The following is a 12497-nucleotide window of genomic DNA, read 5'->3' as shown; positions in this document are numbered from 1 at the left end:
GGGCTAAGAGGAGCGCTGTCCTCATGGACAGAACGTCCTGATCCAAAGACTCAAAAGTCAGGTCTGAGATGCCATCCAGGACTGTCTGGAGTCTCAGTCTGCAGACCCCCTGAGGGAAATGTTAGGACACCCCCAAGTTGGACACATTGCAACCCCTGTCAAAAACTCCCTGCAGATTATTAATAATATATTACAATAATAATATTGTTTTACCTCAAAAATAGAGAGTAAAGATACTGAATATCTGCAATAACTGTAGTGTTCTTCAGGCCAATACAATCAATGCAAGCTAAGCATTTATACAAATATAAATTCCAAATTGGCTCACATAAGCTGCTGGACAACCTCAACTGTCTATTATTTAGCAGAATAAACAATAACTTTAAAACCAAAATAACCAACCAACATACAGAAACTAACTATAGCCTAGTTATTATTTTATTTCATGTTCAAACACAATCAGACTTATCATCATGATGCAGCTGTTCGGTCAACTCCAAAAGCTGTCAACGGCTCTGGTGCCCTGACGTTAGCGCCGTTTAGCTTGTATACTTAAAACCTTTCAGTGATAAAAGGTCTGTTTGAACATAGCCCAACAAAGCATTAAACTCACCTTTGTGTGGCTTGTCAATGCGCGTTTTCCACTGAGGCGTGTGGGTCTTCCTTCTATTTTTCGGTCATGTACGCACACGCTCTCATAGCTAGCTGTTGGATAGTTAGCACTAGGCTAAGTTGGAGTCGCCATCTTTTCTCGTCATATTCCGTGACAGAGCTAACGTTAGCCTTCGGCTACTTGGTGGACGTATAAGAGGAGTCACTGTCCGCGGTCTCAGCGGTAAATTTACGTCCCTTCAGGCTCACCTCAGGTGAGGAGATCCTCTCTGTGGCCGTCAGACATCAGGTAAACTCCTGAGTTTAAAATATGGACATTTATGAGGCTGACTAGCTGCAGTGGTGGAAGAAGTACTCAGCTCTTATCAGTTTTCTGTTACCAATAAAATCCTGCCTTCAAAATTTTATTTAAGTAAATGTACAAAAATATAAGCACCAAAATAAATTACAGTACAATAGGTAAATTAGGTAAATAGGCAAATTTTAATGCTGCAGCTGATAATAGTTGAGCTATTTTTTCTTTTCTTTTTTTTCTTTTTTTTCTTTCTTTCTTTCTTTTTTTTTTTTACTATGTCTAGCCTTGTGTTGGGTAGCTTGTGGATTTCACCCTGGGGATAATCTTATCCATAATATTACATCATAATCTATTTGTTTCTTCTATTTTTTACTATTAATCTGAAAGTAAGTGAAGTTATCAAAACTGTGTTTTGCCTTTTGTCTCCTTCCAGAGTTTCAGAAGAGAGGAAGTGCCTCTTGGAGCCAACAAAATAATGTTCAAAGAGGGCCCACTCCGATTTACTGTGTGGACATGGAGTGATGGGTAGGTGTCTGCTCACGCCCAACAATATTCCCCACAAGCTGAACTGTGGTCTTGTTTTTGAAGTGGCCGCACACTGGCTTTCTAAGGACTGTCAAAAGACCACTTTTGTTAACTTGTTTGACCTTGATTTTTCCTGGGTTGTATGCGCAATGGCTTCTGATCCTTGGCTGAAAATATAAAAGCATACAGAGGTTCATTTCATCAGAACATGCATTTTGTGATGAAGCAGTTGTACTCATAAAAAAAAGAAAAACAATGAACTTCAATCAAAATATTTTTATTTCAACACATAAGATACAAATGAAGCTCTCTCTCTCTCTCTCTCTTTAACTACTGCATTTGCACTGCATATTAAGATGATGTCTGGTCAGCATACACACTGGAATATGAAGTGTTTTTACATTTGAATGCAAAAGTGGAATCTATTCAATATTAAAATATTTCTTATGTGCACAAATAATAAAACAATACAAAAAGCGTTGGCAAGGCAAATACATTATGACAAACATCAAACAAGTAATTACTCTGCATCGCTGCACAAATGACCCTGCGTGTTTTTACAAGGAAACAGAAGAGAAGTACTTTTTTGCTTGAAAAATGTGAAATTACCATCACTGAAAGCTGATTTTTAAAAGTTTCATCATGCACCATTTATTCATCATAGGATGAATAAATAATGGTCAAATTGCTGTCAAACAGTCAAATGGCTAAAGATGGACTAACGTGTAGTAACACTTGTTTGCCTGAGAGCTTGACTGAGTGTAAGGCTTTGCTTACTTTCATTTTTGACTGTTTGACATAATGCATCATTTTCTCTTCTGGTGAGATGTGATGGCAATTTACATCTTCCAGAATATTCGTATTAACATAATTACTATAATTATTAAATACTGGTCAGACTTGTTAGTTGCTGCACTACGCAGCATATTCTTATTTATTGTGTTATTTGGTAGTCTTGTTCTGGTTTTAACTTGACTTTTGTGTTGCTTACATTTTCTGTATGGCACTAATAACTTTTGTCTAATCATAGAATTTGAGCTTCATGATTGTGACCAAGACATTGCCTGACTTTGCTGGCTTGTGGGAAATGGGATTTTTCTTCAATATAAAAGCTAATGAGACCTATCTTTCCTTTCATGGTTGTCTTTTGCTCCTCTGCCTTTGCCTACATCTTTTCCTCCACTATTTTGTCCAGATCACCTGCTCCCTCCATCCCCAGGGTGTGGTATACCCCCTCTTTCATTCCCTCCTTCCTCAGTGCTTCGTATCCTCCTGCTCCTCCTGCTGCCCCCTCCATTCCCAGGGTGTGGTATACCCCCTCTTTCATTCCCTCCTTCCTCAGTGCTTCGTATCCTCCTGCTCCTCCTGCTGCCCCCTCCATTCCCAGAGTGTGGTATACCTCTGCTTTCATTTCCTCCTTCCTCAGTGCTTCGTATCCCCCTGCTCCTCCTGCTGCCCCCTCCATTCCCAGGGTGTGGTACACCCCTTCTTTCATTTCCCCTTTCTTCAGTGGTTCATAATTATTGTCTTTCTTTCCACTGTCGGTTGCTTCTGGGCGAAGGGTGTCATACTCGGCCTCCCTTTGGGCACCACGTGGCTGCTGCAGTGACTCGTATTTGTCATCACCTTTGTCCTGTGACTTCAGCGCCACATCCTCATATATTGGTCCTAAAAAACAAAAAGAAGTGCTATGTCTTGCCTTCAGTGTGCTCACAAAAAGTGGAACGAAATAGAGGTTACTCACCTGTGACATTTCTCTTCTTATACCATAGAAAATAGGCCGCAGCTGTAATTGCTAAACCTAGAATCACCAGCACGATTACCACAGTTATTAAAATGGTTTTGATTGGTGGTTGATCTGAAACAGAAAAAGTCAATAACATATCATGACTGTGTGGAATCACCGTCACCCTGTAATACTTCATATTAGTTGAATTCCCATCAGGAATGTTTGTCAGTTTAAATTAGGTCTGGCTGTCAACATTTTGAAATATGACTTGTTGTGACACCTAGCAGAGCTTCAACAGGCCAAATAATGTGTAGCCAAAGGGAAGTGGCGTTGGATAAAAAAATGTATTTGCAGGGGTACTGCAGCGATTTAGTATTGCACCATAAAGTTGGGGGGAGGACGTGAGAGTGGCATTAAAAAAGATTCCTGTAAGGCAACTCTAAGTCCACCAGCGGGAACTTACACACAAAGCTGTTGCTGAGAGAAGACATCCCTTGTTTCCACACAGCTCTACAAGCATAAGAACCACTCTCTTTCATCATCATGAATCCTGTGCTTGAATCTGTGAGCCATACTGGCTGACCGTCATCACTGTTCTTGTACCAGCGATAGAAGCCGTCACTGGGACACTGTGGACAAGAGCACGACAGGCCGACGTTTTCGGAGAGGAACGCCTTCATAGGAACCGCTGAGAAGGGACGCATGAGGAGACAGACTTTAAGAGATGTGTGCTGGAGAAAAGAATACGAGTGTAAAGCATACGGTGTCGCACAAAAGAGGGAGACTCCATGCTGGTTGGATGTTCATACCTTGGACAAACAAATCTTGAGCATCAGAGGCCACTTTGTACGGTTGTCCTTCGGTGCGGGCCTTGTATGTGAAGGTGGCATCACACTTATATAGCCCCTCTGTAACTTCTGTCACGTCAGAGATTTTGATGCTGGGATTCGTACTTCCTTGAATGATTTCATTGTCTTTGTAGAAAAGAGTGTAGGTTATTTGGTCTGTGCCCCAGACAAGGCACCTCAGAATCAGATTCTCCCCAGCTACAGCAGGAAATGGATACATTTCCAGCGATACCTCCTTCTCTGAAAGAAGAAGATGAAGACTGGATTAGTTTTACCCATGTAATTTAAATAACAAAGTGGAGCATTTAACAGCTAAAGAGACCAATAACAGATCTAAAAAAACATGACTCTAATACTAATGTTGCTCTGTGACCTCTGGATGCATAAATACACAACTGTTTGCTGACAAGTTGATGCTTCTTCACAACTTGTTTCTGCTGCCCCCAAGAGGCAGAACAGAAGCGGTTCACATGAAAGCAGATTCTAATAGAATTATAATATCAATACATTTAAGGCATTTGAATGAGTGAGTTAAACTTAAAAAGTCATCTGTAGTGTGTAAATTGTGCACATCTTTAGCCAAAGAAATGTTACAGTATAGCAGAGCATTAAAATATCAGTCGGCCCACCTGAGGTCCTGACCATGACTTGGTTACTTCTGTGTTGCTGAGTACTATCACTGCACCAGAAAATGGTCTCGGGGACCATCAGTCTGGTGGGTTGAAAGTCCAGACTCACGCTGTCATTCTTCAACCTCAACTTAATCCTCCTCTCCCCTGTCCTCCCCTGTCCCCTGTAGACCCAGCAGTTCCAGCCCTGCAGGCCGTCGTCGTTGTCAAGCTGCAGGATCACTGAACCTCCATTCCGCATCACTGGCTGGCCTGTCTTCATGATCAGTGATGCTCTTGGAATGTATTCTGAACGGTAAATAATAGATGATGCCATTATTTGTATTCGCAGTTGTATTTCAACTGAAATACTTTTGTTCATGTGGTACATTTACCCAGGACGACGATGGGAAAGGCGTCACTTTTAAGCCCATTGCTCTCACACTTATAAGAGCCCGAGTGCTTGGGGGCTGCAACTGCTATCTTCCAGGTTTTGTTCGTCTGCGTTTGCTCATTGTCATCGATGTACCATTTCACTCTGCTCCCTCCTGTGTTGTTGTCACAGTTTAAATAAAATATGTCCCCAGTGAAGATCTGCAATAATCTGGGTGACATAGAAACTAGGGAGGCGGGAGACAAAGGAAAAGAGGACGTACAGTTTAGCATTTGTGTGTGCATTCTGACACCTGCTACACTTCATGTCATTACAAGAAGCTACAGAGGGCTGTTGTACATGGTTATCGCAGCCACCTACGGACATTTGACACTGATGAGAAGCAGTAGTGTAATGTAAGTAAATTCCTGGTACTTTAACTTTATACTTAGCCTTTTGCACACATGTGATTACCTTCCGGCTTTTGCTGACATCTTGCCAGAAGCACGAACACTGTAACAAAATGAAAGAAAATGTTATTCTTTCATGGCTTATAATACACAGTTTATGTTAGTCTCGGCTTTCACCACATGTCGTCCTTCACCTCAGCAGGTGAACGCATCGTCTTCTCTTTGGCTTCCTTGTAGGGAAAACGAAATATGTTTTGAGCTGAGTCTAAATCCACTTTTTTTCGGCGACTTCTTTTACTTGTGACTCAGTGTTCCCACAGCTGTGAGGTTTCTTCTCATGGTTAATGAGGTTGAGGTTTCTGTAGGTATTGTTATTTTATTTAGTATCTTTATCTTTATCATCTATCAGTGCTCATGGAAGCCACACAGTTGATGATATTCAACACGTAGTGATATTTATTAAAAAAAAATTTTAGCCTTTCACAAAATTGACAGTATAGTTACATTACATTAATGTCTTTTGAGGCTGTAAATGTCTCGTGTTTTGTATGTTTATATCTGCGGACAGCTTTTCCAAAATGCAATTGTTTTACAATTGTTGTTCTAATGCAGGGAATTCTAATCAGTACAAGCGAACATATGAAAATGTCGAGAAAGATTTTCTGCAGCTTCTCGAGAACAATTGGTTTAATTCTATAATAATGATATAAATAATATATAAATAATTTTAGAAAATACTAATTAAATTATGTAGTTATATACAATTATTGTTATTTTAATATAATTAATATTTACATATTTATTAAAATGAAACTAAATTAAAAAATATCCAACATTTACAAAATTCTGAGACAGTTGTTAAATGTTTGGGCTTGTTTTTCAGATTATCTTGTTATCTTATTGAATTTGTATAATTTCAGCTCCACATGTCTGTCCGAGTGCTTCTGTGTATGTTTATGTTGTTTATGTACACATTGAACCAAAATGTCGACAAAGACTCAACATCAAAATGTCGACAAAGACTCAACATCATTTAATATGAAAATGTAACATTTTTTTTTTTTTTTTTTATTTATGGGATTTTTTTCATTTTGGTACATTTTTCGAATCTGATGCAATGCGTCTTTAATTTGACAGACTAATAACAAAATGTTCAGTGAACCCTGACATGAGTGAACTGAAGGGTTAGTTTAAGCCTCCAGGGAATTAATCTAAATGCCAATACAGTATCCTCACAAGTATATAAAAGCCAATGTCTTTTAATTGTTCAGCGATATAGTTCATGTATATCAGACAGAAAATGACATCTTTCAGCTAGGAGGACATGATATGGACTGGCACAGTCACACAGCACATGAAAACCTTTGGCTTAAGGCACAAATGTTTTGATTTGGCATAATAATGTGAAGCTATGATATTTTCCTCTATCTACAAAAGCAGAAATTCATTGCATTCAAAAGTATAGAGTGGCAAACAAATCATCATTTCAGACACTTCTTTACTATTGAATTTCTATTGCTTAAGATGAATATATTTACATTATCAATCAAAAAGTATTCTCATTTTGTTTTGACCTTTATTCATCCTTTCTATAGATGATGAAAGTTGGCTTTTCAGACAACACCCTGATCCTCCCTCACATTGATCTCTACCACCATAGATCAGTGTTAGAGATCTAACCATTTAGGCTAAGTGTCTTGCTGAAAGGCACCTCAGTGATTTTTATATAGGCAAAACCTTTATGTATTTTTTAAATGCAATTCGGTGCAGAAAATTTAGCTAACTGTGAAAACTTTTTTTGTTGTTGCATGTTTTTGCAATTGGAAATTAAAAAAAAAACCCTTTAATCCCATCAGCAGTCCTGCTTTATGTTTCATTGGATTCTTCTTACCTGCCAGGAGCAGCAGATGCCTTCCTCCCGTCATCACTATCAGACAGTCGAGAGAAACTGCACAATGACTACAGTGCAGAGAAGTGACCACACTAGCAGACATTCACATATTCAAATTTGAGGAAGTTGAAATAGGGAGGGCAGGGAGCCCACAAGGGTTGCAAAGAAAAAAAAAAGAACAGTAATTGAGGTTTTCTGCGTGCTTAAAGTACACTTCCCCTCTGCAATCACATTTCTCCTCAGTGGTGTTCCCAGTAGCATACTAAAACTGATTTTAAAGGTAAAAACATACTAAATATAAATAACTGACTCATTTCCCATTGCCAGTAGACTTAAATACCCATTATTTGACCTTGCAATGACATCTCATTGTACATTTCTCACTGAGGACAAAAGCCATACGTTAGTGGGTTCTGTGGCTTTCACAATTTGCATCTTGCAGTTTATGTATTTGTCCAGTTCATGTGATTGATTCCCAACTGAATGCAAGTAATATGCAACTGGATATCACGTAATAGACCCGCTGGTCTGCGTGAGAAGAATACATTCTCATTCTACAGTTAAGTTAGCAATGATAAATATGCATACGACATAAGCAATTAGATTTCCAAAAGGAAGCTCCCTGAGAAACATTTCAGGTGATGGTTGCAGTTTGGTTAGGTTTAGGCTACAAAACTACTTGGTTATGTTAAGGAAAAGGTCACAGTTTGGCTTGAAATAACTACTTCCTTAAAGCAATCAACAAACACATGATTTATAAACTCACATGAGCATTTGGAGAAGTCTTCAATTTTCAGTCTTATCAGAAACGAGCATTGCCTCTGAGAAAGTTTTTAGAATAGCCTTTTATGGTGTTTCATTACACCAGAGGTTCTAGAGTTTCTTGCAGTTGCTGTAATAAATAATCAGAATTGATCCTCTGCTTACTGCGTTTTGGTTTCTGAGTAAAATGTTTCTGAGAAATAAAGGAGAAACTGTGGGTGCTGTTTCTTGGATCATATGGTTAAGCCCTTACAAGACAGAAAGCAGAACAAATATGAGCTGTGTTGTTGGTGGCTGTTGACATGACAGGGTGGTTTAGGAGCGATGTGAGAATCAGTATTTATTGATACACAGATAAGATATGATGTTGTGAAGCTTCCTGTACTACACACGCTCAGATCAGGTTTAAAAATTATTATGAAATTCTCAAAAGCTTAGTAGGAAATCATCATTAGGGACGATTCACACTTTAGCAGTTGATAATCAGTCACTGATGTGCTGGTTGTTTCAGGATGCTGTGGGTTTTAGGTGCAAAATGACATACTGCTGATGTCTGCAGACAAAGACTAAGGATAAAAGCACTGAAAGCAAACTGAAGCCTGGTCAGACTTCTGCTTTTCTGCAGTGTGTGAAAGAAGAACACATTTTTTAATAGATGAAATTACAGCTTTTGGACTCCTCTCCAGCACCTAAAAGGTGTTGCATCAAGCTACTGCATTCCAGATCTCGTACTTTGTCTTACAAAGTACACGCTGTTGCATGCAGTATACACACAATTGGTGCACAGCACTTCATAACAACAGTGCACCTTGAACTTTGATCCTCTTGCTCATACATCCGTCGGAGTCTGTAAAATCTGAACTGAAACGAAAAAGTGTGCAATTTGGAATGGATGCCGGGGCTTCGTAGGAACCCTGCAGTCGGTCGATGTGATGCTAGGAGAATTGTGGGTCAGAATAGCCAGAGAAGAATGCTGGCTTGCATCTTGCAAAATGGGGCCAGATGCTGAGGACAAAATGTGGTGCCTCTGTTTCTGCCTTGTTTCTCAGAATACAACCCAAGGGACAGTTTCACTTCAACACCAATATGTAAGAAATGATGAGCCAACAGATGAGCCTAATCCTTTTTCTGAAGTAAAATGTTTCTCATCCTTTGCTTTCTCCTTTAGTTTTATTCCCAGAAATACAGAGTCTATCTCCATGATTCAAGCTCAGACTTTATAAGGGGAACAGAAAACCAGCTCACAGTATGAATGTTGAGACACTCATCCTGAGCAACTGCGTGTAACTGCAAGTAGAAATGTTGACACATTTCTGAAATGTTAGGAAATCTTCTGAGAATTATCTTTTATTACACACATTTCTTTTTAAAAGTTTGAGATCTCTGTTTCAGTTACATGAGATGGCCACCAGAGTCCAGCACTGCACTGGTTTTCCTCGAGACAACGATGGATGAATGAGGCCTCAGAGGTGGTTTGAGCCCGTATTTCACCGACTGTTTGCGCAGTATGCAGATGTAACTATATTTAAGGCTGTGAAGCTGCAAAACAGTTTTGGTCTGCGAGTCACAGCTATTGGTCTGACAATGTGGTTATATTGTTTGCTTGACAATTCGATACAAAGTTTTCCAAAATACTCATATTGAAAATGTGCAGACAGCATTTTATGTTTGAAGCCGGTGATTTAAAGCATACTTTCTCTATGCTTCACAGCTTCCATTTCGTAAATCAATACTGTCTCTCTCGTTCTGCCCTCCACTCCTCTCCACTCTTTTTCTGCTTTTGTTTTCCTTTTCCGTCTGACCTCACGTCACCCGAAGCAAAGTAACTGCACCCGCTAAAACGCAGAAAAAACAAAAAATAAAAATAAAAACCCAGCCAAAGTAATCTTACTACTGTATGCTCCATCTGCCCGTGACCCACTTTTCTCTCCTTGCCTTTGGCATGAGAGGCGTTAACACAGAAAGCAGGAGGAAAGCGAGTTTCTCAGAATAAGGACGTTGGGCAACAAAGGCAGTGGAAGCACCAAGGCACGATGAAAGTGTGGTGAATGTGCACCACGGAGGGCTTGTGCACCATTAAAGTAGAGCACCCACTAGGGCTCTTATCGAGGGTTTCAATGCAGGTGACACATTGTCCTTGAGAAGCTGGATCTGTTAGGGTTCATCTACATCTCCTCTTAACAGTTGCACTATTGTGTGCATTAATGTATTTCAGTGATGTGTTCCTCTGTCCTCCATCCTTTGCTTTGATGGGCTCTAAAAGCATAAAGTAAGCATAAGGACAGGTTTGCACTCAAGCACTCCAGCTGCATAATATGAAGTATAAAACAGGCTTCCTGTTCTCAGCTAGCAGATGCTTGTGTCATAACTAGTTTGCCATGAGAGAGCAGCATGTGCCATGTGTAGATCCCATACGTGGGACACAGATAATGATGCAGTCCCTCCTTAGGCCTGTCACAAACCACATGCATCACCATCACCCTGTTTACACACCTGGTATTAAAATGGGATCTGGATCTGGTTAAAAAACGATCTGATCTTGCCTTTGTTTCTACCCCTGGTATTTTTAATGTATTCTCGTTGTCCTCATTGACATCAGATCTGTCTTACCGAACAAAACCTGCAGGTTTTGAGGTGGCAGCGAATCATCCCCACACTCCCATAAAAAATGTGTGAGTTGTTTAGTGAGTGTCCCCTCTTGTAAATTTAGCCAAAATGTAAAACATTCAGTTTTTGCTTTTTTTATCCCTGCGTGTTGCTTGTGATACAACGCTATGGGCATGTCAAAGCTGAATGCTAAAGCAATGTCACATAATTGCAGCATCCCCAGTTTGATTTCAGCAGGGGACCATCACTTCTATCAGTGTGTTTGCTGATTAACACTGGCACTGTGTGTGCGTGTGTCATTTAGGTGAACTGACCCTTTGAATGATAGAAAACAGCGTATTATTCCTCTGAGATTGTTCAAAGTCGTGGTTGGTCACCTTCTCAGCAGATTCGTGAACATTGCACAAACTATTCCACAACATGTGGCGACAATATCTGCCGCCGGCCTTTATTTACATTACATTTTATGAATGGAAAAAGTCCAAACAGTTTTTCTTCATTCTATGACGACCTCTCGGCAGCAAAGACGCAAGGGGAACAGTGAGGTGGCCTGAATCCATCCACTGGACGTGTGAAAGATAAAGGAGAGGGAATAATATCATGGGACGAGTGTGAGTGCGTTTGATTGATGGAGTGACTGAAATAATGAGCGAGAGAGAGAGGGTGATAGAGAGAGACAGAGAGGGAGGAGAGGTTGAAATGTGGTGGAAGAGTGAGAGGCGAAAAGACAGAGAGCAAGAGAGGCTGATGAAGAAAATTGTGAGTAATTGAATAGAAGAGCACTTGGGTGCAAAAAAAAAAATTGCATGGAGAGAAACCGACACATAGAGGATGAAGAGTCAGAACACAGTGGAAGTACAAAAGAGGAAGGAGAACGAAGGAGAGAGATCAATCTAGTAGCTGAAGTAAGAGAGAGAGAGTAGGCCATGCTGGAGAGAGAGTGCATTAATGTGTGTAAGAGAGAGAGAGAGACGGCTAAACCGGGGCATAGAGTAGGTGAAAGAGTGTGTGTGTGTGTGTGTGTGTGTGTGTGTGTGTGTGAATGAAAAAGAGGGAGGCTGCACAGCACAGTGGCTCAGGCTGGCTCACACCGATGCACATTTAAAGACTAGAAGGCATGAAAATGTGATTTTGAGAGAGAAAAAGCAAATCACTCTTTCTTATTTTTTCCTCATTTACATTTTATCAACTGGATCTTTCTCTCGTTTTCCAGCCCCGGCCCCTTTTTACTCTCTTTGTGGTTTTTCAAGGAGGTCACTGCGGATAAAACGAGGAGCAACACAGCCTGAACTGCAGACTAAGAGGTATTTACTTCTCCTTTTTTCTTTTCTTTTTTTTGTTTGTTAATTTACTCTGGGTTTTGGTCAGAATTACCCTGAATGGGAACAACTGCTGCCTCACAATCAAAGTCATGTAAAGTGTTCAGAATATAAGAAACGGCAGCAGAGACGCATGGAATGACAGTGATGATAGAAACCTGGTGTGTGAACTATGCATATAGAGGATGTGCAATAACTAGCATCAGGCACTTTAGCAGCAAGATGTGTGAGGGTGAGAGTCACAAGAAGTCGGTGCTGCTGAGAGAGAAGGGGGGAGCACGTCCTCTGGGGTCTGATTCCTGTGTTTTACGGAGGTGGGGAGGAAGAGTAAAGTGGGACAGAGAAATACAATTAAAAAGATCAGAGAGCCTTCAAAGAAAACTCTGTAGTCATCACACATATCACTCCAGAACAGCTTTAACACTGATTAGTGAGAGCGAGCCGCTCCACTCTAGTGCATATAAGCTTTATTAGCTATGGTATAAAGCAGCTGAAATGACGGTAATTTGTTTTCTCGT

At 40.2% G+C, this 12497-nt stretch overlaps 1 protein-coding gene across 2 annotated transcripts; it reads right to left on the bottom strand.

Moving 5' to 3' along the window:
* Window positions 1-1693: 1693 nt before the first annotated feature.
* On the bottom strand, window positions 1694-8199 carry LOC121624831. Of its 2 annotated transcripts, XM_041962755.1 has the most exons (9): window positions 8058-8199; window positions 7292-7327; window positions 5465-5503; window positions 5013-5237; window positions 4639-4926; window positions 3971-4249; window positions 3625-3849; window positions 3177-3290; window positions 1694-3100 (listed from the first exon to the last, which is right to left on the bottom strand). In XM_041962755.1, the coding sequence occupies exons 2-9, from the start codon at window positions 7323-7325 to the stop codon at window positions 2598-2600; spliced, it is 1707 nt and encodes a 568-aa protein (XP_041818689.1). In that variant the 5' UTR covers window positions 7326-7327; window positions 8058-8199; the 3' UTR covers window positions 1694-2597. The 2 variants fall into 2 exon arrangements, with proteins under 2 accessions (XP_041818689.1, XP_041818688.1); XM_041962754.1 differs by lacking the exon at window positions 8058-8199 and having other exon boundaries at window positions 7292-7373.
* Window positions 8200-12497: the final 4298 nt, after the last annotated feature.

Source organism: Chelmon rostratus, chromosome 21 (genome assembly GCF_017976325.1).
Source record: "Chelmon rostratus isolate fCheRos1 chromosome 21, fCheRos1.pri, whole genome shotgun sequence".
Lineage (NCBI taxonomy): Eukaryota > Metazoa > Chordata > Actinopteri > Chaetodontiformes > Chaetodontidae > Chelmon > Chelmon rostratus.
The sequence above is the reverse complement of the archived record's forward strand: the minus strand, read 5'-3'. Positions and strand labels throughout refer to the sequence as shown.

Excerpts from the sequence above, each read along its gene's own strand:
- LOC121624831 (XM_041962755.1), bottom strand. The coding sequence starts at position 7,325 with ATGACGGGAGGAAGGCATCTGCTGCTCCTGGCAG. Across the intron at positions 5,504-7,291 it reads GCATCTGCTGCTCCTGGCAG|TGTTCGTGCTTCTGGCAAGA; the intron begins GTAAGAAGAATC and ends ATTTTGTTACAG. Across the intron at positions 3,101-3,176 it reads TAAGAAGAGAAATGTCACAG|GACCAATATATGAGGATGTG; the intron begins GTGAGTAACCTC and ends TTTGTTTTTTAG.